General features: G+C 44.9%; 1 protein-coding gene across 1 annotated transcript; it reads left to right on the forward strand.

Moving 5' to 3' along the window:
* The first annotated feature begins 18124 nt into the window (after positions 1 to 18124).
* Positions 18125 to 27632, forward strand: LOC136444933 (prostaglandin E2 receptor EP2 subtype-like). The gene is made up of 8 exons (XM_066442717.1): positions 18125 to 18205; positions 21532 to 21653; positions 22170 to 22288; positions 23589 to 23824; positions 24359 to 24488; positions 25079 to 25266; positions 26290 to 26444; positions 27331 to 27632. Exons 2-8 carry the CDS (start codon positions 21577 to 21579, stop codon positions 27620 to 27622), a joined length of 1197 nt encoding a protein of 398 aa, XP_066298814.1. The 5' UTR covers positions 18125 to 18205; positions 21532 to 21576; the 3' UTR covers positions 27623 to 27632.

Genomic DNA, 27632 nt, shown 5'->3' on the forward strand with positions numbered 1-27632 from the left:
TTATCACTCTATAAATGACGTTGGAAAACGCAGACGTTAGGCTTGCGCACCTTGTGAGCGAGAATGTCGGAGTGATGACTGAACTATAATCATCAGACTAATCTCCAGTCCCTTCCCATGGTTAAAAAAACACATCGGTGGGAACATGCACAACGTGGATTCTGGACTGGTAAGATAAGTAGATTTGTTGTTCTACCACATATGTTAGCAGTATGTAGATGCGGATCTTGACAAACTAAAAGTTGTCTAGCATTTAGCCCATCTGTAAAATTCACGTATAAACCTGGTGTGGACTACCGAAGTGTAATGTGCATCACGAAGTCTATATGCGATGGTTAACACGGAATTCGTGACACCAATAGACGGGATATGTCTCAAAACTATTCGTCACAAGCAAAAACAATTTACCCATTATGAAGGAGAAACAAAATCTCCGAGCAGATTTCAGGCTGGGAAATCGTACAGTAAAGGACTGGCGGTCGGTCGGAAAAAGTTATGATATTCCACCCAAAACATCTGCTTGGAGTGGAGTGGAACAGAAGCCACTTGCAGGTAGAATCAAACCTGACCAAATGACCAGCTCTTCAACCCGACCACTTGGATATGACAACCACTTTCTCTCGGTCCCAAAAATTTCCTCATAAACATAATAAGCAAGCTGCCTGCCCAAGACGACCACCTCCCCAGCGCGACCGGCTGGAATTGGGGCCGCACTGATGATGACCGAATCCCTGAGCTTGACAACCGCGCCATTTTCAAACGTGATGTGATATCGACTTTTGATGATAACTATGGAGAAATCATGGCGAAATCGACCAGTTTACCTCGGATTGTAAATGCCGGACGATGTTTTTGTTAAAACAAAGTCTGCTTGGAAGAATACTACTGTCCGATATGGGACATCACTTCTCGGATAGCGGGGGCGGGGGTTTGAGGAAGAAGACCACCGGTTGGAGCACTGGTCGTCTTGAAAATCCTGAAACCAAAAACGGCCAGGGAGAAATATAGGAAGTGTCGTATATCAAGGATCTTCACAACACAGATCCTTGTAATTGTTCGTCTTGAAAAGGGAAAGGCTTTCTGTACACAGCCGCTTTCTAAAGGTAATGACTGCGGCTACTTTTGCGGTATCATCATGACTGTAACGGATTCGTTATGCATCTCTTGTACAGCCTTCTTCAAAAGATGTATCTTCTCACCCGATAGAGAGATGACGCTTTTATATCAGGCAAGATTACAACAGTATCAAACTGCATAAAAAAAAAGAAGTCAATCCCAAAAAGCTTAGATTGTTTTCCGTAGCAGTTCTCAGAAAATAGTCACTTGTTCCACTTGTCACAATTGTTAACCTGCACCGTTTGTATACCCTTTCTGTACATTGTTTCATGTTGCAATTAGTCCTCGGGCAAGAACCTGCAGATAAAACTCATTATCATATGATAACAGTGTCCTGTAGCGCTGACCCTACGGCATGCATAGCGAGTTGAATGTTTATCTTGCCTGTTTGAGTTTTATACCATTGGAATCTTTGCAACAAGAACAATAAGGAGATACGCAGCCGTCTTGTGCAATTCCGAAAGGTCGGTTTCCTTAAGCAAGGCCAGAAGCGAACTTGGAGGAGACTCAAGATACGTCCTTATCTCCCCTGAACATCTGCGTCTGAATGAATCTGCAGCGACGTCTGGCCCCTAGTCCATCTTATCTCCAAGCAGATGTTGGAAGGGGGCCACAACGTTTTGTGACTGCCCTGATCCACTGTCTTTTCTCAACGGTCGACTGGTTTACGAAAGAAAATTGAGAACGTTGTTGGGACAGTCGTGATAGTATCGTGCAAAATTCAGCGGACTGAAAGGCAAACGTCTGTTGCAGAGGATATTTCAACTTGCAGAAAGCCCTCCTAATATCTGCTTGAAGATTAAGCGTGAGTCTGCCCAGCGAGTACACGGGGGTGAACGGCGAGGCCCACCGCCTGGCCACGGGAGAGCAGCCGTGCGAGAAATCGCGAACAAAAGCCTTGAAGAATCCATGTATGTCGTACAGAATCGATGATAACGGTTCCTCCAGGCATGGACACAAGCTCCGATTTCACAAAGATCTCATGATAAAAAAGATCGCCTTGAACATCTTTCAGCGGTTGGCATACATATCCACCTACGTTAGCGCTATGCAATGAGATAAGTTTGTGGAAAACTTGTAGTGGTTGCTCTCTTACACGCTTGCTTTCTTGAATAAAGAAATGGTAACATTGGTGACTTTTTGTGTTTTCTGTAGGACAAAGGCCATTGTCCTGCGCACTGGCAGACAGCAGCCACGCCCATCGGGTCATCATGAAAGAACCTGCCGAACTGGAACATCAGAATGAGACTCGTTTTCTGAATATCCAGGGACTTCATTATTACCTGAACCAAGGAGGTTAAAATACCTCCTTGCCTGAACGTACATGTAGTAGCCTATAGAGGTTTTTGTTCAGTATGACATATAAATACAAATGGGGATGGAAAGTTACAATGTAGAGGCAAGGTGTTCTTGGACTTGGTATCATTGGAAGCTACGTATGTAAGGATGTATATAATACAAACACTTTCGATGTGGCGACATTGTATTGTAGGATAGTGTGAGGTAATTGAAGTAAATGTAAGTAATGTTTTTACATTTTCCAAATAAATTTAGGTTGAGTTTCCATATCACGTAGGTGCTCATGCGACGGTCCAATAGCAGTCAACGTGCAATCGCTATGTATGAAAGCTCATATCGCATATACATGTATGGCACAGTATGTCAAAGTATGCATTTCAGTTTGAGCACTTGTTGCCTTAGTTTTGTGACACAAAACCGTATTCCATATTCATCGGCCAGCAAAGTAGAGTAGAGTAGAGTAGAACACCCACCTTTCACGCTGTACACACTCCACTTTCCCCGCGATCTGTCATTCACGGATGGACGGATGGAGTGAACGGTTACCATGGGGATCAGACGACACATCGCGGTGATATCTCTGTTGGTCCTGTGTTGGTCTGCGGGGGTTCCTGCGCCGTCTGAGGGCTGATGTCGTCGGCATGAAAGCGTGCCGTCTCGTCTGTGACGCTATTGTCGCGCCTCTCAGTGATATATGACGATTTATAGGTAAATGAATTCACGAGGGAGCTCGAGACGAAACACTAGTCTCTACCAGACTCATTGGGTTGCTGGGAAAATGGCAGAAAGTGGCCAAATAGGCTGAATAATCTTCCAGAGGAGTAAGTCAGCAAAGGAGCTACACAGATACTCTCCAAGCAGAGGATGGGTTCCGACAGGTTTTTGACTTGTTTTTAGGCGTTTTTGTCGGGCTTTCTACTTTTTCTTTTTTTTCTCTATTATAGAGAGAAAAAAAGACGATGCAAATGTGCACTGTGCTTCAAAATCGTCAGATGCAAACTCCAAGCAGATGTTGGAGTGGAAGACCGTGATGTTTTCAGACTGCCGTGCTTTCAGTGGGCGGCCTGGTGCCGTCACAGAAGCCCGACAGTCAGGAAACGTCATGATCTTCCACCCAACATCTGCTTGGAGATGTCGTCAGATGACGTTTCTCCTCCGTATGAGATATTGCCAAGTGTTGAAATAAAGTGACGACAAAATTGGGTCAAGTGTTATAATCGTCAAGTTATTGGTTTTCACCAGTGTGAAAGATCTCTAAATCTAGGACGAATATGACGTCCCACTGAAAGATGAAGGAAGAGACATCATCAGATAGAGGATTCACTGAGTCGCAGGGTGTGAAATTGAGGTCTTTGTCGTATCAGATCTCCGGTAAAAGTCCTTACATCGTCCTGACAGAAGGGACTGAAAGTTTCCCCTTGCTGGATGATGAATAAGGGTAATTTCCAGGTAGATCTTCCTTTGACAAAATCGTTACTGCTGTCGCGGCCAAGACTGCGCCCATGAGCCGTGGATCACAGACACAGTCCCCGCCGCCAGTAACGATTTTACCAAGAGAAGATCTGCATAGCGATAAGAATAGGGGGCCTGTGATACTATCCCTCATCTACTAGGCTCAAGCTCTGTCTATTTCAGGACTTCTTTCAGGGCGACTCTTATTCAAACCTGAATCACTGTGATGTCTGTCCCCAATGTTCAACCTTATTTCGGAAGTAAAACTTTCCCTCGATACAAAAGAATTGAAGCTTTTCCTTGGACGCTATAAGGACTTTACGACGCAATGTTGGGAACGTAAGTACGTGTGAGAAGGGACATATCCTTCCAAGGACTCGGGGTCAATATACCTTCTCACTCAACCTCTCAATCCGACTACGATCATTCGTGTTACCATAAGGTTATAGCGCACCAGGATCTGAAATAAAACACCTTCCTTCATGTGCAACAATACTTTTAGCTGTTTTCATTGTATGCCAATGACTGGTTCTCCAAATGCGACATAAATACAGTCATGACGCATGCGCACAAGGTGTTCACATCAGCATCCATCCCTTCCTTTAACAACAAAAACCTCCAAAAACAATAACTGCTACCGGAATCTTGTGACGTTCAACACACTTTAGTGTCGGGGTCCTCAAAACTCATTAAAACACCCCCTGACATTCCCCGACAAGGTCGCCCTACTTCTGTCCCCACCCTGCGTGTTCTTCTCGTGGGAAAACACGCCCGCCCCATTGTTCTCTCGCGAGAGTTAAACACAGCGGTGTTGTGACTGTAACCCCGCACCACCTAGCTGATGTAAGCGGAACGACTGATACGCCGTGCGGGAGCCAACCTGAGTTACTGAGATGGCATGTTCTTGACGTCACTCGTTGTTGCTTTTTACCGTCTTTTCAATGGGATATTCATGCAGCAAACACTCTTAATAACAAAATGACGAAGGAACGCGAGCATTTTGTAACAGATACCGACGTAATAAAGCAGGTTAAAGTGGGTCGTTGCCTAAAGCAGGTCTAATCTAACTATTCCCGTCCGGAAGTTTTGGATGAGACACTCGCATGTCAGCCGCCGTCCTTCCTTTGTGAGGGGTGACTATAAATAGTCTATCCAACATTCCAACAGACATGCGATAGGATACCTTATTCTGGTGAGCTTTACAGGCGTAGAACGTTAAAAATCACAAAGGACAAGATTAGAATCGACTGTAACATACCAAAACGTTCTGTTTGCACTGAATGTACTGATATGCTCAGATAAGGTAGTAAGAACAACAAGCTTCTTGATGACGTTCTTTTCAGAATGATTATTTACGTATATTTTAATTTTCATAGCCGCCAAGCATCATGATATCAGGACTTGACGCCCGTGGATGATCTATTGATTGATTGTACCCATTGATTGTTATTGCTTTCTGATGGCTGGGTACAAAAATATGATGATTACTGTTCGAGACAAAGTCTTCGGAATCGATGGACTATCAGAGAGAGACCAGCTAACATCGGCCCACTCAATAAACTTCACTGCATTTTCGCTCTAGTGAACATATTGTTCTTTTGAACACTTAATGTCTTATTTTGTCGTGTCAACATTATCATATCATAGTTTGGGTGTGGCTGTGGTAGAATGAACATATAAAATCGATACAAATGAAGCTCTTGTTTGATTTTTGTCAGGTCTGATTCTTAAGGGGAGTGAGATATCGCTTTACTGTGTGTTTTCATCGGTTTAAGTGGTACAAACGTTGACACCGGTACAAGTGGTGGGAACCCGTCTGGGCGAAGACAATGCCAGAACATCTGAAGAAGATGTCCTACTTCTGAAGGAATGTGTTTTCTTTGTCCAGAAGTTGGCGACGCGGCTTATGAAAGCAGGAGAAAAGAGGGCAAATAAACTGCCCACAGCTCTTAACGTAATTAGCGACACCATTAAGGGGTAATTTCGCGTTGAGATGTCATCATGTGACGGGATCGCATGACGTGGCGTCATTGTGCGGGGGATGTTGTAGGTCACAACCGTTACGTGAGCGCGCAGTTTGTTTTTATTTATCCCTGGTAACGTTTTTATCCCACAGGTCGTTCTGTGTGGATACACGCCGTACACGGGACAGCGCAATGGCACGACACCGTGGGAAGTTAAGATCGCTTAATGACCGCACTCCAACCCCAAGTGGCCAGACAACTCTACCTGGATGGTAATGGAGCGGTATTGGTTTGCATTGTCGTCTGTCAGACCTGTCAATCATCAATGAGAAGGGTCACATCAAAGCGTGCTGATAACGAGAATGATGAGACAGTAAATGACAGATTTATAATGATATAGATTAATCAAAGTAACAGAAAATGTGATGAAGTTGTAGTTTATTGTCCCAGTTAGTCAGGTATCACGTAACTGGACCTTCAGACAGCCCCAACAATGGCAGCGTGGGAATGGTCGGACCCGCCAAGAACACTTGAAGTCCTTAGGAAACTCAGGTGTTTTGTTTCAAGTCATGATGATGTCACAACTTTTTCTCCCCTCTCTACGCTGTCATTTTTTTTTTTAGTAATGCAATGTGCCTTAAGATCAAGACACAACAGCAAAGATCGTCGTGATGCGGGGGGATATGTGCGAATCTTTACATAAGCAGTTTTTCGGTATTCTTTATTTTTCACTTCTTCTGTACCTTCAAATTGTTTTCAATATTCGTGCACATTTTGTGTGATCAGAAAATGTCAGTACAATAGCAAATCACCAGATCTCCCATCTCTAGATGGCACTACCATATTGTAACGTTTAAGTACAGCTGCATCTAAAGTACATAAAGCATTCATGGTATGTGAAACTAAACCGAATGACTACACAGTCGAGTTTTGTCCAAATTTACTTTTACATATTTACATATTCCTCACCAAGTCTCTAAATGAAGTCCATAATATGCTGTTGCCAAAGAATAATGTTTGGATGCGACATTGGACATGTGACTTTTATTACTTAGATGGTTGCATTGTGGTGATTTGCCAGCGGAAAGACGAAAAAAAGTTGATGTTTACTGTTCGAAATCGAGAGTGGACACAGACTTAGCTCCATCAAAATAACAAATTGAATTGATGTGTTAGATGTTGGTGCCGGTTGCTCTATGGTAAGCTTTTTTCGCTTTATCTGTGAGGTTTACAGGCACCTCAGCAAACAGAGGCAGGCTGTTCTTCTCGGCCTCCTGTCCCCTCCTGTAGTGAGTTTCCACCTTCTCCCGATCCACCGGCTGCTGCTTACCGTACAGGTCGGTCAGGTAGTAATGAGCAGCTGGCACATTCATGTCGCAAGGAGGCGCTGCACGCAGGTAATGGTGGAACTGCTGAATGGCGTCTGACTTTGACACAAACATGGAACACCAAGCGGTCCAGAACAGGGTACGTGGGTGATCAGACTTGTACATCAGCGCTGTGGCGAAGGTAGGAAGGGCAGGGCCAGGCTGGTCGGTGGTAGCCCATATGGAAACTGCCAGCATGCAGCAGATGTGATGGAGGTACGGGTGGAGCGGGTCTTCCTCACCGTTCTGTAGGATGGTGTTCATGGTCTGACGTAGACGTTCAACACGGTTGTCTCCCTCTAGCAGCAGCACCCCCTGTATGAACAGGCAGGAACTGTCGGCCGGGTTGCGCTTCAGCTGGGTTGTCAGTAGCTGGTTCAAATACTCCTTTAGAGACAGGGTATCAATGAAAGGATAACAATCCCAAGGAGAGATCACGTCCCACATGATGATCCCCTCCGCCAGCAAGGTGAGTCCGGCTGCATCACTGTACCCAATGTTGGTCAGCATCTCGGCTCCCCTCTCCATGGTTCTGCAGGCCTGTATGAGACTCTGGGCTGTCGGGGAATCCCGGTACGGCTGCAGACGAAGCCGCCATGACCTGAGAGGCCCCTCGGGCACGTCTTCTGACGACACTCCGGACTGAGCGGACACGGAGGCCGTCTCAATGCCAGACTCACTTTCAGCCAGTAGCGTGGTAGGGAAATTCTGGAGGAAACACAGGGGACAGAGTATAGTTTCAGATCCCATTCAGTGTTTCTTCCAAATGGATAAATGACGTTTGAAACTGGGCAATGAAAAACTTTCCTACTGCGTGAACCAGTTCTTAAAGACCTTGCCGTGTCTCACAATAAGTTGAGCCATTTCAGTTGCCATTGCTAGAGGAAAACATCTGCCATGATCGACATTCAATGAAATTACAGCACTAGAAGTCGCAATAAAAGATTTTTTTTATTTTTTTTTATTTTATTCGTATATGTTTATGGAGTATAAGGCAGAAAGCGATAGCTTATATGAAGCCTTCTACTCAACACATACAACAAAGAGACATAATGACATGCATAAATACAAAATGGATAAAAGAAAATTAACAATAGACAGTACAAGTTGGTATCAATCGCTAAATGAATCTTCCAGTACAATGGATGTAAGTATGAACTATGTCGAATATATTACAGTTTTGTAAGTATGAGAGTGAAGTGGAACCGCGTAACAGAATAGAACATAGTGAGCTGTCGTTAAGTTGTTGAAGGTCAGTTATGTTGGAGAGAGATGATAACATGGTACTTCTTTGGGTGGTGTAAAGTTTACAGTGTAGGAGATAATGTTCAGTTGTTTCACTATAATGGCCACATTTACATGTAGGACAATCTATACAATGGTGTAGAAATAGGTGGTGGTTTAACTGACTGAAATTTAAACGAAGCCTTGTAAGATGAACTGCATAATGTCTTTGGCCGTGAGAGAAGTGAGGGTGTTTGATCGGTCTATTGAAATGTGAGTCCAGTTCCTTTTTATAGATGTTGATCGTAAGCGATGCTTGGACATTAGAGGGCAGTTCATTCCACAAGTGAATAGTTGAGGGCAAGAAAGATTTTTTACACTTTTCAGTTTTACAAACAATGGAGGTGAAATTCTGGTTGGCACGGAGATTGTATGGGACAATGTCACAAACACGTGGTGGGATGAGGTCTTGAAGGTATTGTGGTACGAAACCATTCAATATTTTCCAAAAGTGGATCAGCTTATGTTTTTGTCTCCTGATAGCCAGTGTGTCCCATCCAACCTCGGCTAACAGAGACTCGTGTTTAGTGCCTCTCATGGCTCCAGTACAAACCCGTGCCGCAGATATTTGAACAGATTCAAGTAAATCTGAGTCTTTGCCGAGGAGGCTACACCAAACAACATCTGCATATTCGATTAATGGCCGGATCATACTTAAATACAAGGTTTCCAGAGTTCCCCGGGGAACAAAATGTTGTATCCTTTTCAAAAGGTTTATACGTTTCATTGCCTTGGATGTTAATTCGGATACATGGTATGACCAAGACAAATCACGTTTTAAATGTAGTCCCAAGTGCTTATGACAATCAGCTTCCTTCAGTTCAACTCCCTTGAACACTAACGGTGGGTGATGGACCTTGATCTTTTTCATAGAAAATGTCATTAGTACGGTTTTGAGGGGGTTAAAAGTTACCAACCACTGGTCTGACCAGTCACCCACCAATTTAAGATCGTGGTTCAATCTATTTGCTGAGACAAGACGATCCAGAACTATTTCCATCAGCGACGTGTCGTCAGCAAAAAGATTGGCTTCAGTTAGCAGATTGTCCACCAGATCATTAATAAAAACTAGAAAAAGAAGTGGCCCTAGGAGTGACCCCTGTGGGACACCTGCATCAATAGGTAACCAGCTGGAACATGACCCATTGATGACGACACGCTGCTTTCGATTCGTAAGGTACGACTCAATCCATTCCAGAAGTGATCCGGATACTCCCAGTTGACGCAACTTGAAAATAAGCCCAGCATGCCATACTTTATCAAAAGCTTTGGATATATCCAAGAAAACGGCACGGACTTCTAGACCTTGGTCTACTGCTTTGTGTAGCTTGTGAACAAGGTGCGTCAATGAATTAACAGTTGAATCACCGGGAGTGAAACCAGAATTTCGATCGGTAAGCAGGTTGTTGCCATGTAAATAGGTAGATAATGGAACATAAACTATACGTTCGAACACTTTAGAGACAGCGCATAAAAGTGAAATAGGCCTGTAGTTTTCCTTCGCCTGCTTATCGCCTTTCTTATACACAGGGACGACATTAGAAAGTTTCCAAATAGACGGGAAACAGGCGTATTTCAATGAAACATTAAACAAGTGTGACAGTGGTTCTGATACTGAAAGCGCAATACTCTTCAAGAGTCTATTACTCAGGCCATCAGGACCAGTAGCCTTATTAATGTTAAGGTCTGATATTACTTTGTACACATCTGCGGGACAACAAGTAATTGAGTTGATAGATAAGTCTGTTCTGAGTACAAAGTTGGGAAAAGAGGCGCCTTCGGTATTAAGGTTTGTTTGAGCTGCAAAGTAGCTATTAAGAATATCGGCTTTAGCCTTGTCTTCCGATATAACAGTGCCATTTTCAAGTAGAGAAGGTAAAACACGATCGGTCTTACCAAGGAAGATTTCCTTGGAGACGGACCACCATTTTTTGGGGTTCAGAGTTGGATTGGCAAGGTCGAGACAAAGGCTATCCCGATGATTTTTCTTTGCTTGTCTAATCAAATCTGTGCACTGATTGCGGACTTGTTTATAGGCGCAAAACAAATTTGGAATATTAGTTCTTTTGTGTTTTCTGTACAGTCGCCTCTTTTTCCTAAGCAAGCACCTGATCTCACATGTCATCCAGGGCTTGTCTCTAGGACGAATGGTGACTACTTTACTAGGAATGACCAGCTTTATGACATTAGTGAGAGTTGCCATGAAAGCCTCGGCTGAGGCGTTCACGTCTGGAATGTGTTCCGATATCACGGAATTCCAATCTACATCAAAAATCTTCGAGTTAAGTTCTTCATAGTCAACATTCGTAAAGTCAAAAACAGTTCGTTTATAGGCTTTGGCTCTGGGGATCTTGACAGACATTATACCATAAGTAAGAGAATGGTCGCAGTTAGCCAGGGGAGGGTAAGTACCATGGTCCACGAAAAGACCAGGTGAGTCAGTGATAATGAGATCAAGCACCGATGATGACGTATTGGTACTGCGAGTAGGTTCTGATATCAACTGGGTAAAGTTGTTATCAGACACGAAACTGCTTATTATACCAGCTGCATTATCTGAGCTGCCATTAAAATCACCGAGTAAGACAATTACACTTTGCTCGGAAGGTCCACTGGCCATAACGGTATCTACAGACCGTTGCAGGTGGTCTATGAATGCTGAGCGTTCCTCCACATTCTGGCCAGGTGGTCTGTAGCATGCGCAAATATAAACATCCCAATTTCTTATTTTGACCTCGCACCAGATTGATTCGGAACCGAGTGTTTCCAAATCAGACCTTCTTTTACATGACAAATTAATTGATACATAAAGCGCAACCCCACCCCCATGCCTATTGCGGTCCCGTCGTAACGGGGATTGATATGATGACAATGTAATATCTGAGTCAGGGATGGATTCATCACACCAAGTTTCTGTTAGCGCAATTACGTCGAATCCCACATCTAGGGCAACAGACTCTAGTTCATGGAGTTTCACAAAGTCATTTGCAGGAAGACTCCTTACGTTTGCGTGGCAGACAGATAGAGATTTCATGTTATTAGAGTTTGGGGTAGGTCAGTAATGAATGAGTAATGCTAGCGCTCCTCTGTCTGCCACGCACCTGTGAGGAGGAATTCCTCGGTAATTGATATGGTAATGATGATACCAACTCTGCTGTGTGGAACAATAACAAACAACTTTAACACAGAACATACAAGATGAAACATGATAACAATAAAGTGAAATGAGTAGTGTAGGGGATAAGTGTGACATTACAGATTGTAAATGCCAGACGTTATCTGTCCATAAGTGCTAGGTCCGTAGGTACATTACTTGGAGACCCGATAGATATCAAGGTCGACAGATGCAAACAGAAGTCGCCGTTCATCTTTCAGAGTCTTGATGAATATCTAAGCAATAAAAGATAAACCAAAAGGAAGCTAGGCTCATCAAAATATTGACTGCATCTGCATACGGAAGCAAATGTAGTTGCTACTCACCACGTCCTGGATCCGCATCCTCCTGAACATCTCCGCCACCCCCGGGTCCACCCTCCCCGCCCGCTCCTCCTCCCCCTCCTCCCGTCCCGGCACCTGGCTCCTCTCCAGGCTCACCCTGATCTCACCCGGGAACCCCAGCGTCTTGAACTCTTCCTTCAGACGCGTCTGGATGTACTCTTGGGCGTACAGCGCGCTGAAGAACTCGAAGCCGTCCTCGGTACGGAAGCCGACGTGCACGTAGAGCGAGCCCTCTTCGATGGCCACGACTTCGGGATCCAGCTGCGGTTCCCCTCCATCCGGTGGGGGGCGTCTCATGAGGCGTTCGATGACGCGCCTGATGATGTCATCCACGTCGTCCCTGTTGTCTCGGTAGAAGCGGGACAGCGCCAGGGCCAGCCCGACGGCCGAGGCCCCGGCCACCACACCGGCAGCGATTCGGGAGTCGGTGATCTTCAAGGTCACTCCGCCCCAGTGGCCGGTTACAGCAAAATCGATAACGGGGGTGGCTTGAGCCACCTGGCGGGCTACACCTGCAACTGCACCCGCAGCGTCCTCTACCGCAGGAACTGCACCTGCCGCTGCCTGTTCTGCCATTGAGAGACACTGAAGAAAAGGATTTCAGCGTATTATGAAAAATATTGCAAAAGAAGTACGATAAGAAATAGTGCTGTACAGTTTTTGCAACAAGAAGAAGATTTCTTGCGTGCTTTAATTAGACGGGTTTGAAAAAATCCGCCACTCGGTCAGCTGCCAACATCCGATATTGTTACCACTGCCACTGTTTTCTTTACCTTCGATAACAAAGACTGTGTTTTGTTTACATCAGTCAGTAACGCGAGAAGGGTGGAACAAAGAGAATGAAATTTAAGCCGCCGCCACGGACGAGCTTTATCGTGGAAGTGTAGTTACATGTTCGCACTTCATTCAAGGTCATTACTTTTCCGACAGCCTTAGATAATAACATAATCACTAAAATAAGACTATTTTTCTGTAGCGTGATGCTTAAATATCACATACTTTCGACATTGTCACAACATATTGACTACCAGCAGGCACAGGTAGAAACAGATCTGACATGGTACAAACTACTGAAACTGCCGTCGTAGGAAAATACATTGTACCATAACATGCTGTGCCTCATCAGTTGATGAGAAATAACGTTTTATTTCCACCCAGAGGTTGAGGAGACAGTGGCGATGGTTCAGTATTCAAAGCTCAACGTTTCTAGATCTGTTTACTCAACTAGCCGTTAGTTGTATGATGGCCTTACATGATCATGTTACACTTCACCTAAACTTGAGCGACATTCGACAGCCTTGACGTAGCTAAAATGCCACATGCCTTCCTTAAGTATGAAGTGGTATACCAGAGCAATTAATTGAAAACGACAGAATATACCTGATTTTGTGTGTGGATCAACCCTCGTACAGGACATGAGTGTCGTGGCTGCAAGGTGGATTTTATCAGTGATCAGGTGACCGGGCAAGTTCAAAGGTCCTGAAGGGCGGGCTGTTTGAACAACAGAGCAAATGTTCCAAACAGGGGAGCGGGCTGCTTGAAGCAGACGAGAGGACATAGTCGTAACGTCAGAATCACGTGATAGTCATATCAACATCACCAGCCACGTGACAAGAGAACTCCAAGACGTGATCACCAGGCTGAAGAAGAGACAGAGAACGTCTTGAAAGTTCTCCAAAAGTACGGAACTGTTTCGTTGTTTGTAAAGGTTGAATACATGTATTGGTCATAAATAAATCTAAGGTCTTTATTTCTTGAATGGTGAAGGTGTTGTTATAATTACCTGTGAGTCTGTGATCAAGGTGCCATATAAAAAGTCGAATTCTCTATGTTTGATTCTTCATATGTACCAAACACACGTCGAATTCACTTCCCCATGAAGTACAACACATGTATTAGATACCTCAGCCTTAGCAGGGTTGCAGGAAGCAATGAAAGTCTATTTCCCAGTGATTTCATCCAGGTATAATGTTTAGTATTGAAGCGAGACCTTAACTAACAATGTTGAATTTGTACGTAGTTAACTTTCACAATAGCCTACTTCATCTGTATTATCAGTGTTAAAGGTTTGGGTGTTAAAGTAAACATTATCGTTAAAGGAATGAATCTCCACGTTTGTGGCAACAGAACAGACAATGTCCCATAGTGTTGTGCTTAAATGTCATTCATTAATAATACTAATGGCCACAAGCTTATAATCCAGTCCATTGTCAAAGAGTAGAGAAATGGCGCCCAGTTTAAGTAACGATGGTGATGGAACAAAAGTTGATGTGCTCCCAGCTGACCTGTTGAACTGATATACTCGTATTACATGTTGGTGCCGGTTGCTTTGTTGTAAGCTTCCTTCGCTTCATCTCTAAGCCGCTCCCACACACCAAACACCGGCAGTTTGTTCTTCTCGGCCTCCTGTCCCCTCCTGTAGTGAGTTTCCACCTTCTCCCGATCCACCGGCTGCTGCTCACCGTACAGGACGGTCAGGTAGTAATGAGCATAATGCACATTTGGGTCGCAAGGAGGCGCTGCACGCAGGTACTGGTGGAACTGCTGAACGGCATCTGACTTTGACACACCCCTGGAACACTCAGCGGTCCAGAACAAGGCGGGCGGGTAATCAGGCTTGTACATCAGCGCTGTGGCGAAGGCAGAAAGGGCAGGGCCAGGCTGGTCGGTGCCCATTGCCCATATGGAAGCTGCCAGCATGCAGCAGATGTGATGGAGGTACGGGTGGAGCGGGTCTTCCTCGCCGTTCTGTAGGATGGTGTTCATGGTATGACGTAGACGTTCAACACGATTGTCTCCTTCAGGCAACAGCGCCCCCTGTAGGAACAGGCAGGAACTGTTGGCTGGGTTGCGCTTCAGTTGAGTGGATGTTAGATGATTCAGTCGAGCCTTGTCCAACTGAAGACAATCAGGGTGGTAAAGGAAATTATTACAATCTATGGGACTGACAAGTTCCCACATGATGATCCCCTCCGCCACCAAGGGGAGTCCGGCTGCATCAGTGTACCCACTACTGGTCAGCATCTCGGCTCCTCTCTCCAAGGTTTCGCAGGCCTGGATGAGACGCTGGGCTGTAGGGGAATCCGGGTACGGCTGCAGACGGAGACGGGGCCCTCTGAAAGGCCCCTCGGGCACGTCTTCTGACGACACTCCGGACTGAGCGGACACGGAGGCCGTCTCGATGCCAGACTCACTGTCAGCCAGCATCGTAGTAGAAAAACCCTAGAGCACACACACAAGGCCGTAAGTTTCTAAATTCTTATGAGTAAAGACTAAACTTTACACAAGCAAAAAATTGCAAATCATGTGGGTGAATACACATTTCTTCATAGTTAAGTTTAGTGAAGGACATCATATAGGATGTCCTTGGTTTAGTCTATATTCATAATGCATTTACCAGCCCAGATGAATTTTAAAGAAAAGTATTTTAATCCCTTCAGCTATTTATTGCCCCTTGGAACAGATTGATACTGAGTTGCAGTTGATTAGTCTGGTTACAGTAGCTAATGGTTTCTGCCGGTTGTCATGAGAACATTTACTTCAATTGAGTTGAACTTAGATCAGAAATTGAATAACTAATACAGAACAATTGTTGATACCAACCTGAACGCCGATCCTCATGCTCCTGAACATCTCCGCCACCCCCGGGTCCACCCTCCCCGCCCGCTCCTCCTCCTCCTCCCGCCCCGGCACCTGGCTCCTCTCCAGGCTCACGCTGATCTCACCCTGGAAACCCAGCGTCTTGAACTCTTCCTTCAGACGCGTCTGGATGTACTCTTGGGCGTACAGCGCGCTGAAGAACTCGTAGCCGTCCTCGGTACGGAAGCCGACGTGCACGTAGAGCGAGCCCTCTACGATGGCCACGACTTCAGGATCAGGCTGTAATTCCTCTCCATCCCGCCTGGGGCGTCTTCGTCGACTTCTGCGTCGTTCTATGACGTCTCGAATGGCGTCATCCGCATCGTCCCTGTTGTCTCGGTAGAAGCGGGACAGCGCCAGGGCCAGACCGACAGCCGAGGCCCCGGCCACCACACCGGCAGCGATCCGTGGGTCCGTGATCTTCAGGGTCACTCCGCCCCAGAACCCGTGGGCACAGAAGTCGACGACGGGAACTGCTTGAGCCACCTGGCGGGCCGCACCTGCAACTGCACCAGCAGCGCCCTCTGCCGCCTGAACTGCACCTGCTGCTGCTTCCGCCATGTTTAGAACTGGGATGCTGTAAAAACGACATTCCTATTATGAAATATGTCGTTTTATGACTTAAGCTATTTCCTTGTCAATCGATTGGTAAGAAGCATTGCAACAGTCTTCACCTTGGATTAAAAAAACAATTTTTTTACATTTATCCATTTGTCATTTGCTGAGGACAAATACTTACATGTACTGTAACAGTTCACTGTATGTATACTTAATGAAAACGCCCATCTAAACTTTGTACCTCCGTCAGGCATCCGTTTGTACTTTGATCGATCGATAATCACGGGACGTTAGAGGGTGGATCAGGAAGGTTTGCTAGGATCGACCGTTATTAGTGTTGAAAAGAAGCACTACGTTCTGAAGAGAAAACAATTGCAAACAATAGACACCCAAAAGGTTCAGAATATGTTCCAGAAGCCTAGAAATCAAAACCCTTGAACCAAAGCTAACTGTAAAACCCCTGAAGAGTAATGTAATGAACGTGGCATCCACACCTGTTAGTATGTACAAAATGGCTACTGCAAATACTCGTACAAAGAACATAAGATCAGGCAGGAAGTCTAAATGTTCTTGTTCTGAAACTAACACTGCTTATAGACGATATATTTAGGACTCTGTTTTACAGATAAATCATAGTTTACTGTAGAAATTGAATAAGAAAATTACCTTTTTTTTCTCTCTTGAGAGCCTTTGGAAAGTTTTACGGGGAGTCTCTCCACTGTCGCGTGATGTTTGAAGTTCGAAGGTCAACTGGCAGTAAAAGCCATTGGACAGCGCAGGTACGCAGGTAGGAAGTGAGTTAATCATGAAGAGAACGAGTCTAGGTACTTCAGGTCAAGTAGTGAAGTACATAAACCATAGCAGACCATGTACTACTCATGAAATAGATGTTAGAATTTTTTCGTATCCAGCTAAAGGATGGCCTGGTGGCTCGTATGTGTGCATTTTGCCCCCACGTGATGATTGATAATGTTTTTGAAATTGTGCATGTGTCACATTATCTATCATTGTAAACATGGTACACGGTGCTACAACTTTTAACAAGATAGAAAATGCCCTCTTGGAAGCGGGGCGAAAATAGAACCAATGTTATATATCATTTTAATTCAGTCAGTGTAAGTTACGCACATATCACACGTCAATCGTTACCAAATATAACGTTGTGTAGCGAAGTCCTGTTGGTGTTGAGAACTTTTTTCATTCCTCGTTCTACTCCACGTAACTAGCATTTGAAGGGACCTGCCCTCAAAACACATGCTGCATACTGAAACAAGGAGGTTATATGTCTATATAACCTCCTTGCTGAAGTTGAACCCTACGAAAATTTCCTTTGTGATTGCCGCTTTGTAACAGCCAGTCATCGACATACAATGGGTGTGAAATCTTCGCGTGCCGCCAGATTAGTGTTAATTGGCTACGTTGATGTTAATTGGCTACTTTGCAAGTGAAAACCGACTCCGTGGGCTTTGAGCTCGCTAGAAAACAAGTGAATGTCGTTGGAAGACCTCTGATTTTGTTGACAGCAACAAAAGTCACCAGGAAAATCCTCGGAAGTACGATTCTGTACTAGATGAAACATAAACTAGCTCGGCCCACACACACAAGTGACAATGACTTACATTTACATGTATTATGTCCGTCTGCCGGTCCTGATATCGAAGATAATAGATCGACTAGAAGACAACGTCTTACACTCATACGTGAGAAGCCAGTGAGTCTGGCTAGTCAAGAACAAAGGAATAAAGCCGGCTGATTACTTCAATCATAAATATGCGTCCAGCCAAACCCAAATCAGAAAAGCCTGTACAAGAATCGAGCGTCTTTGGCTAGTCTCTGCCAGACTAACTACGCCGGCTATAGGGAGAATATTTGCCAGGGTTTCACTTGCAGGCTCCGGATTGCAGATTGCAGAACTTGGACCATCTCCCCGTAGCCGACTCCGGCCTGGTAGAGGCTAGTCTTTGGTGGCGCCTGGGTGTAGTTCCTGTGATAGCAGCCCGACAGTTCTGTTTTCAGAAAGTGCTGCAAGTAAGTGACACATTTCAAAAGTGCATAACGCCATGTCCTGCAGTATGTAATGTGCTCTTGTAAACTGCGTGTATCATAGTGGAAAAGTTAAGTACCTATTGACTTTTATGGTTGTGTAGTGCAAGCCGGTTTCATAAAAAATCGCGAATCAGCGCTCCCAAAGATATAACCGCCGGCGCTCCTAAAAGTCTGAAAACGAGGCTAGCAGAGAAGTATATGCAATCACAGGCACACACAACCGCACTAGTTGACCGATAGCACTAAACAAGGAGGTTTTATATAAAAATTATTTGCTGAAATTATGCCAGGGGAGATCGCGCGCCTATATCTCCCCCGGCATTATCATTATTCCACTACTTTATGATTTATCACCATGACCTGAACCTAGCTTTTAAGAGCAAAAACGTACAACAAAGGTATTTCATTCATTATAGAACCTGGATCATGTTAAAAATCGCAAATCAGCGCTCCTAAAAAATAATCGCCGGCGCTCCTAGACGTCTGCGAAGAAGGATAGCAAACGTAATTATGCAATTCAAATTTCGTAACTATCATGATAGATGGTACGCAAAGTAAGATCTATCACAGTGACTAAATTCGCTACAGGGACTTTCTTCGTTCACAGTGTGCTTGTCACACTGACCAAGGAGGTTGAATAGCGTTAAACCTCATTGCACTGACGAACATCTGCATTTTTTGTATAATTTGTGTGACATATTGACCTGCTCGAAAAGCGGCAATTGGATCAAATGCGACTCCAGGTTTTCAAGGTTAGATAAAGGTACAGCAACACCATAGGAGTGGAATAACCTTCACCGACGCCCAAGGAAGGACATTCCAAAATTCGTTTCTCTCTAAAGGATTAAGAGAAAGAGGATAAAAGAAAAGATAATGCACACTAAGCAGATTAGAATCGATATTGCCGGTGCTTAATCTGGGAAGGAGAGATCAGTCGGCTAGTCCAACGCTATGAGACGATTGCGATTAGGTTAGGATTAGATATTAAGACATACCTGTAAATCCATCGGATTAGCAGAAATTGGTTTCTATATTTAGATTGATTGGAACAAGGAGGTTAAAATAATCTTACTTTAACCTCCTTGATTGGAAGAAGGGTACTCGGTCATAACTTGAATAGAAAGTATCCTTCTAGGAGAGTAAGAAATTACTACATTTTCGTGATGTTGTTTTTACTTATGAGTCATAAGTAAAAAAACAACATCACGAAAATGTAGTAATTTCTTACTCTCCTAGAAGGATACTTTCTATTTTTGTATTTCGGACCTTCATCTGTACAATATAGTAGAATATTCTTTCGCTGAAAATAAATTGCAATTTGTACCTGCCGCGCTTAGAAAGATATCCAATTACTAGTATATCATGGTGTTGAGATATTCAGGATTTGGCACACTTAAATCAGTTCAAAGCTCTGTCTAGAGAACTTATATTTAGATGAAATATTTTGTGATAGGATTATCATAATTGCAAAATGATTCTTCAGTATGCTTGATAAAAGTGGCAATCTACTTGTCTTTGACAAATATGGTCAGATGATATATCGAATGCGACCAATCAGTGCGCAGCACACATCAGAAATGGATTTTACGTAAGGGATGGAAGAGTAAGGGCTCCGCTGATTGGTCACGTTAAGGTGCTTAGTGCAAATACATAATCTTATCTACCAGATATAAATCAAGACTCACGTCAGAGCACAGTTCAGAGCACACCAGTACATCAGTGCTCTGATTCTACAGCAGACCAGAAATTCACAGTGCGCGGACTACAGAAGATCAGCTCCGTACCTTCTAGTTTCTTTAAAAAGGTAAGTTAGTCTTTTCGACCGTCGCAAAGTACTAGATGTTTACAAAAAATCACAGCAAGTGTTTAAACATTGACTGGTGATCTTTGAACAATTAGAGTTCTTGAAGTTTACTCAGAGTTAAAAGCAATGATGTGCTCCTTTGTTAATTTTGCTTTCAAGAATGACTTATAATGGAATAGTCGAATTAATTGAAATAGAACACGCGTTTGGTTCGAATTACGTAAGATTGAACATGGTTGTCGCCCGGAGCGAAGTTTCACAGAAACCCAACTGAAGAGTAGTTCTGCTATGGGTGATAGGCCTCGGAAAAGCTGTTGAGCAAGGGACCGATAAAGGGAACAACAGTCGGGAGCCTTCGGCACCCGCTCGGGTGGATCCCCGAATGTACTTCAGTTCGGGTCACGCTCGGAACTTCGGCAATCGGCACCAACCCGGGCACTTCAGCACGGGCGATCCAACAACAATTCCGAGGCCTACCGCCTATGGTACTACAGCCTGGTAAGCTGAAGTTAAAGTTAAAGTTAAAATCCTCCCATACCATAAGGTGTATAGGGCGGTGCCCATCTCCGTTTCATAGCCCGGGGCCACACTGTGGTGCAAGCTGAAGTAGACTTATTTAGTAGACTTCACTTAATTTCTCTTTACACTTAGAAAAAAAACTGTAGTCTACGACAGAAGTAGACTAAGAAGTGTGATAGCTACTACAGTTAAAAGAACAAGTGTGAAGCGGGCCTAAGTTGAATAAAAGTTTCGATCTATTCTTATATCCGCTCCGTCCTCTAGGAAATACAAATGTACAAGCCTGGGTACCCTACTCCGTAGTAACCGATGGCCCAATCTTTTCGCTTGCTAACTACGGTTAGCAAGAGAAAAGACTGAGCCAGCGGTTACTAAGGAGGATGATACCCAGCCTAAGGAAATATAGAAACCAAGCCTGCTTAGTCCTGGAACATATGGGTGAGCGCTAATCGTGAAACAACCTGCTCAGGACTTAATGGAATAAGAAGGCTTGATTGTGTGATCCTACAGATCAACCGCTAAACCGTACGCCAACGCAATTATTTTTCATCTTCTAATTTCGCTTTCACGCCGAAGTCATCAACAAATCCGCCAACCAAAAAGATTATATCATCTTGACGGAAAGATAACACGTTAAGCTTATATGAGAGAAATATGAAGAAGATTTAGTCGCGTTGTTTGTCACAATCAGTTCACAATTATTGGCATGGCGGTAAGTCGTCAGGTTTTGCTGATTTCAGAGCATATTGTGGGGAAATAGGCATCTTGCAAGTGAGACTATTTAGAAGGCATGAAAGGCGTCTTCACCTCATTCATACATATCAATTCATAGAGATCAAGAGAGGGAGAGAGAGTAAAAGAGATGAAGGGAAAGAATATGGGGATGTATAGCCTGTGCGATAAAGGTAGAAATCCTAATTCTAGATGTAAAAACTGGGACAATAAAGAGAACGTAATATACGAAAATGAATAATTTCAACCACAGAGATCATCCCCACCAGAGTACAGACACAGGAGGTCCCCCGCCGACATGAACGTCAACTGTACGAACGAGACCGAACACGTGGTGCATCCTGGGAAGGCTGGTTCCGCCATCTTCTTATCCAGGTATGTGCTAGATCAATGTCAATGCTTATGTTGAGTGAAACAGATCAAGAAAATCAATCGGTATTCAACATTTCTGCTTCAACAGAACGAAAGCAATGGTTTCATTCATTTTCAAGGAAGACGTAGACTCTACCAGTCGCCTTTTAAAAACGTGACTTTTGACGTTTGTAAAATGATAAGTGTTGTTTCGAATCTTTCAATGGAGACCTTAAACGGCACTCTATATATAAGTGGCGTCGGTGGTAGAGTGGCTAGGCTAGCGACCCGAGATCAAGAGAAAAGCACTTAGCACGACTTCCATCGCTCCTGCCAGGTGTATGAATGAGTACCTGACTTCGGTTGGGGATGACTCCGATGTAAAAGGCGATGGAAGGAGAGGGATGGGCTCTCCCTTCCAATACCGTGCCCTAGACACAGTGGATAACAACCCACTGCCCCTATTGCTTCGGAAAAGGGCCATGGGACTACCTTTACATATTTTCACTCCTAAGTCTTCCCGTGCCTCTTACTCCGCAGTTTCACGTCCTTGTCTAACGCGGCGGTGATCGCCATCATTGGGACGCGGATCGGGAAGAACAACAACGTGCCGCTCATCCTGGTGCTGGCGCTGGCATGCACGGACGTCGGCACGGCATGTGAGTACTGAAGTTGTTTCTTTCCACAAATAGAACAAGTTGAGATAAGCTATAATGATACAAAGGGAGACGCTGTGTGTGGTGTGTGTGTGAGTGTGAACTAGTGCATAGTTTGAAAGGATGGTTAGGATGGAGTTGCTTAGGGCATTGATTTGTTTATTTGTACATGAACAGCAAGGTATAACCATGCAGATACATGTGTAGGGGTGGCCTGAAATGAAGCAAACGATAAAAGAAAAGAGAAACGGTGAACGGTCTTGGGAGAGCGGCCCGCTGGAGCCGAAGAGTGACCGCGCATCCGCGGACGGGCGATGTCCTTGGTTCTGAAATACAAGTCTCTGTCTATCCCCCTCTCTCTTTATCTCATGCTATGCAAACTGCGTTCGCTGGGAAGGCGAAAGAGCAGTAAATGTGCTCTAAAGTAGCCTGGTAAGCTCTGGTTCACTCCGATACAACGTATAGAGTGGCTATCAATTTCAATTCGGCAGTTAGGCAGTAGTTCTCAGTAGAATAGAAAGATGTTGATACACCACATCTAAGGCACTTCATATTCTACGTTCAAGCAAGTTCTAATGCCGGTGATTTTTTCCCACTATCCGCAGTGTTCGACTTCCTCCCGGCCACCATTGCGTATTTCGTGGGGTTCTGTAAGAAGGGCGGACAGCCCATGTGCTTCTTCCACATGTAACCCCTGACCTTTAGTTGCTTTCAGTTCAAGCCTTGTTAGGTGGTGTCTCGTAGTACATGTATACAAATATGTCGGTACACCACATCTACAGCTAAGAAACTATATACTCCACATTGAAGTTTTAATGCCGGTGTTTTCCCCGCTATCCGCAGTGTTCGACTTCCTACCAGCCACCATTGCGTACTTCGTGGGGTTCTGTAAGACCGGCGGACGGCCCATGTGCTTCCTCCACATGCAACCCCTAACCTTTAGTGGCGTTCAGTTTCAATCCTTGCTAGGCAGCGACACTTAGTATATAAAATGCCGCTACACTACTTAAGGAACTACACATTTCATACGGAAGCCAGTTCTAATGTCGGTGTTTTCCTCTCGTTCTCCTCAGTGTTCGACTTCCTACCAGCCACCATTGCGTACTTCGTGGGGTTCTCTAAGAACGGCGGACGGCCCATGTGCTTCCTCCACATGCAACCCCTAACCTTTAGTGGCTTTCAGTTTCAATCCTTGCTAGGCAGCGACTCTTAGTATATAGAATGCCGCTACACTACTTAAGGAACTACACATTTCATACTGAAGCCAGTTCTAATGCCAGTGTTTTCCTCTCGTTTTTCTCAGTGTTCGACTTCCTACCAGCCACCATCGCGTACTTCGTGGGGTTCTGTAAGACCGGCGGACGGCCCATGTGCTTCTTCCACGGCTTCGCCCACACCTTCCTGCTCACCACGTCACACTGCATCGTGGTGCTCATGGCGCTAGAGCGCTTCGTGGCGCTCTGTTATCCTTTTAAGTACAACAAGATCGTCACCAACAAGAAGGTCACTCTGGTTCTGTTGGGCTGCTGCCTCTATGCTGTGAGTTACACCTGAAACTAAACTGGCCACTTTGACTTTGGAAAACCAAGTAATCTTTAAGCTCAGATATCTTTGTAATTATAATTCCTACGGCAGAAACAATTTAGGCGAGAATATGTACTACGATATGGCACTAGATAAGTGGATATATGTCTGCGGAGCTTTTCTGTGCCCATGATAAAAGAAATAACATTCAAGGTTTTCAGTTCACAGATCATAGACCTTCGTACCATTTTGCTCACTTTCTTCCGCGGATTTTTTTTGGCACTACACATGTCTTGATCAGCAGCTGGCCCCAAATACTACAATAGTCAGTGCTGTTGTACAAAAAACGACCGTTTCAGGACTAAGGACATAACTAATGTTGATCCAACCGAAGTTTTTCATCCTCACAGGAAAGTGACTGATCAAGTAAAAGGAGGCTAACATAAAGATGGCCGCTTTGTACAAGACACGTCTTCTTCTGGAGGCTTAATGGGAAAATGGCTTCGTTTTGCTGAACTTGATCGTGACAATTTTCATTTCCATTTCCAGATTATTTTCGCCATGCTGCCCCTGCTCGGGTTCAACCGAGTGGTGGCTCACTTCGGCGCGGCCTGCTTCTACGACTGGTACGACCGCAGCACGCTGGGCAGCATCTACATCTACTGGTACTGTATCCAAGGTGCGTAGGTGTTTGACGACGCCTGAGCGTTGAAGCCATTTTATTTCTTTCCACGAGATGTAGATTTGACTTAGCCTGGAGTCTAGCCTTGTTAGCTTTGGTCCGCTCCCAACGTACGTGGCGGGGTAGCTACGTTGGGAGCGGACAATCGCTAACAAGGCTGGAATCGAGGCTAGATTTGACTTCCTGATTCGGAGTCCTTGTTCCTAAAGCTGTTTCGAAAGCGCCTTAAAACTGCCGCACGAATACATTTTTCTTTCTTTTTTTAACGAGACACAAATATTTATAACCTAAGATCATTGTTCAAAGTTTTTTGTTTGTTTTAAAGAGACGACTCAAGAATTACAATTGAGGGGCATTTGAGAAATTACTTGCGTAAAAACTATCTGTTTGCCACGGGCACATTACACTGGACTGAAAATCCCGAATTTCAACTTGAAAAGTGAGGCAATTTTAGACACACGAAGCACACATTCGATATACAGGGATATCATGAAAGAATAGTGGGTTCTCTTCCATAGATATACCCCAGCTACCACAACTCATGCTTACTTCAAGCAAAAAGCATGTTTTCTTATTTTCCCCCCAAGGTCTCCTGTTGATCGCGACCCTGGTGTTTTGTAACATGGTGGTTGTGCGGGAACTCCGCAAGATGCAGAAGCGCATGCCTAACGCCGCCGGAGCCGCCAAGGACCCGTCCCTGACCAAACACCGCGAGTTCACCGCTTACATGGTAGTGGCTTCCGTCATCTTCACCGTCTGCATGACCCCGCTTACGGTAAGGAAAAATGTTCCAAAACGCTCGTTGTACGGATAAAATGTTGTCTTGCCATCAGCATGTATTGGGAGGAGCGCTGTGTTTTCTCCAAGCAGATGTAGGTCCGGCACTTTGTATGCCTTTCTAGTGGTCTAGTGCCTCTCTTTCTAGCGCCATATTGATACGGAGCACTGGGGGGACCAGGTGAAGATGCACACTGTCCAGACAGCTCAAATCAGGAGAAGCCATGGCCAGACTGAATGAAGCACAGCGCAGAAGAAAAGCAGATCCGCAGAAAAGAGCTTTGCAGCAGAACTGAGTCAGCTTACAGATGTGATTTTTGTGGCAGAGACTGCCATTCTCGTATAGGGCTGTTTAGCCATAGTCGATGCTGTAGGGCTGTTGTGAAATAGGATTTTACCATGGTCAATACTGACCGACGGAGGCCATATATATAGGAGGGGGGGGGGGGGGGGAGTTCACCGCTTTCATGGTTGTGGCTTCTAATTCTGTCATCTTCACCGTTTGCATGATTCCGCTCACGGTAATACTCTTTTCTTCAACACTATGCGGCTAAAACAACTTTTCCCCATCGATACGCATTGATTGAGAGAAGAGGGCTGTGTGTAATATCAAAGCAGATGTAAGGTCCGACATTTTGTACGCCGTTCTAGTTCACCGCCTTCATGGCGGTGGCTTCTGTCATCCTCACAGTCTGTATGACTCCGCTTACGATAAGGAAATGTACCGTGTCCGACAGGTACAATGAGGAACACACACATACTTTGGGTGCGCGTCGACACACTTTGGCTGCGGTGTACACAGAGTTTGTAAGGCTTACAACCATCCATGGACAGTCCAAAGTAGGTGTGTGCTGCTCATTGTACCTAACGGCCACGGTAGAAATGCGTATTCGCGTGAACGTTGAATGGCTAGATTTCTCCCATCAGTAAGTAGTGGTCATAGGTGTACATTTCAAGCAGATCTGGCATTTTGTACGTCTCATACATTTTTATTGCAATGCATTTTTGTGTCCCCCTACAGATCCGCACCCTTTGTAACCACCTCGGCGTGCTGCAGAGCCCAAAAATGGACTACTTGACCGTGCGGATGAATATCACCAACAGCGTGATCAACCCCCACCTTTTCTGGATGTTCCGCGCCTCAGCACGCCAGCGGATCTGGGAGCTCATCAAACGGTAAGGGCTCGGGGTGGGTACCGGTACCGTGTACCGGTGCAAAACCGGTATTTTCTTATGGACCGGTCCAAAAAAAAAACGGTGCAGAAAAAATCAGTGGACCGGCCTATGGACCGATTAGAAAATTCACAGTACCAGGCTACCAGCAGGCGGTCACACTTAACCGGTCTAATACAAAATAAGCAGATTTAACGAGTAGTGGTTTCCTTTTTCTAAGACGTTAGCTGTTAATCATATGTAGATGAGTCAACAGACGGCGAGTGCACATTAGTGTGCACCGAGAATAATCACATTATTCTAACATACAATTTGAACATAATTTGTAGGACTCACAGAGACCTTTACTTGTGTCTCGCTCTCCAAAGTATGATGTACTGCGACACTACTTTAATCAGGTACAGTTACAGGTCCGGACCTGGACCTGACCTGAATTTTCTGTACCAGTACCCACCCCTAGACTAAGGGCGCTTCCACTGGAAATTAGACGCAAAGTCTAAAAAAAACATCAACTCAATATACACTTTTACTAGTCTGTGTAAAACAAATTCTCGCTGCTTCGGCCCTCCTCCCTTCAACTCGGAAGCACCATTTAAATAATGCCTCCTTTACCGAGGCGTCGCCAAAAAAGAAGAAATACGATTGGATGCCAGGCATATGAACCAATATGGAAGCCTGGGTGATTGATTGACACGTTTTGAATGTGAGTTTACGATATCTCCTTAAATTGCGCATCTTCTTAGACGGATCCGATTCCCCCAGCTTACAGGTATTCGCTATCAAGCTTTCAGAGAACCGATTAGACGGAAGGCTGCTTAGAGCATGATCGAATTCGGCTAGATCATCCCCTGCTAAATGCTAACTTCTAACACTTATCTTAACCCCACAGGATTGCGTGCTGTTTCCGCCGTAGCGATGGAGAAAAGATGCAGCTCTTCAACCTCTCCTCCTCGGCGGGCAGCGCCTCTGGACCCAACAACACCAACTCTGCCTCTGCCCACAAGGCCCGGGTCTACAAGCCTGAGTGTGATGGGCCCAACAACACCAACTCAGCCTCTGCCAACAAGGCCCGGGTCTACAAGCTTGAGTGTGATGGGCCCAACAACACCAACTCAGCCTCTGCCGATACCAACAAGACCAGCGTCTATCAGCCTGAGAGTGATGGGCCTCAGACAGCCTAGGTTCGGTATT

Source organism: Branchiostoma lanceolatum, chromosome 11 (genome assembly GCF_035083965.1).
Source record: "Branchiostoma lanceolatum isolate klBraLanc5 chromosome 11, klBraLanc5.hap2, whole genome shotgun sequence".
NCBI lineage: Eukaryota > Metazoa > Chordata > Leptocardii > Amphioxiformes > Branchiostomatidae > Branchiostoma > Branchiostoma lanceolatum.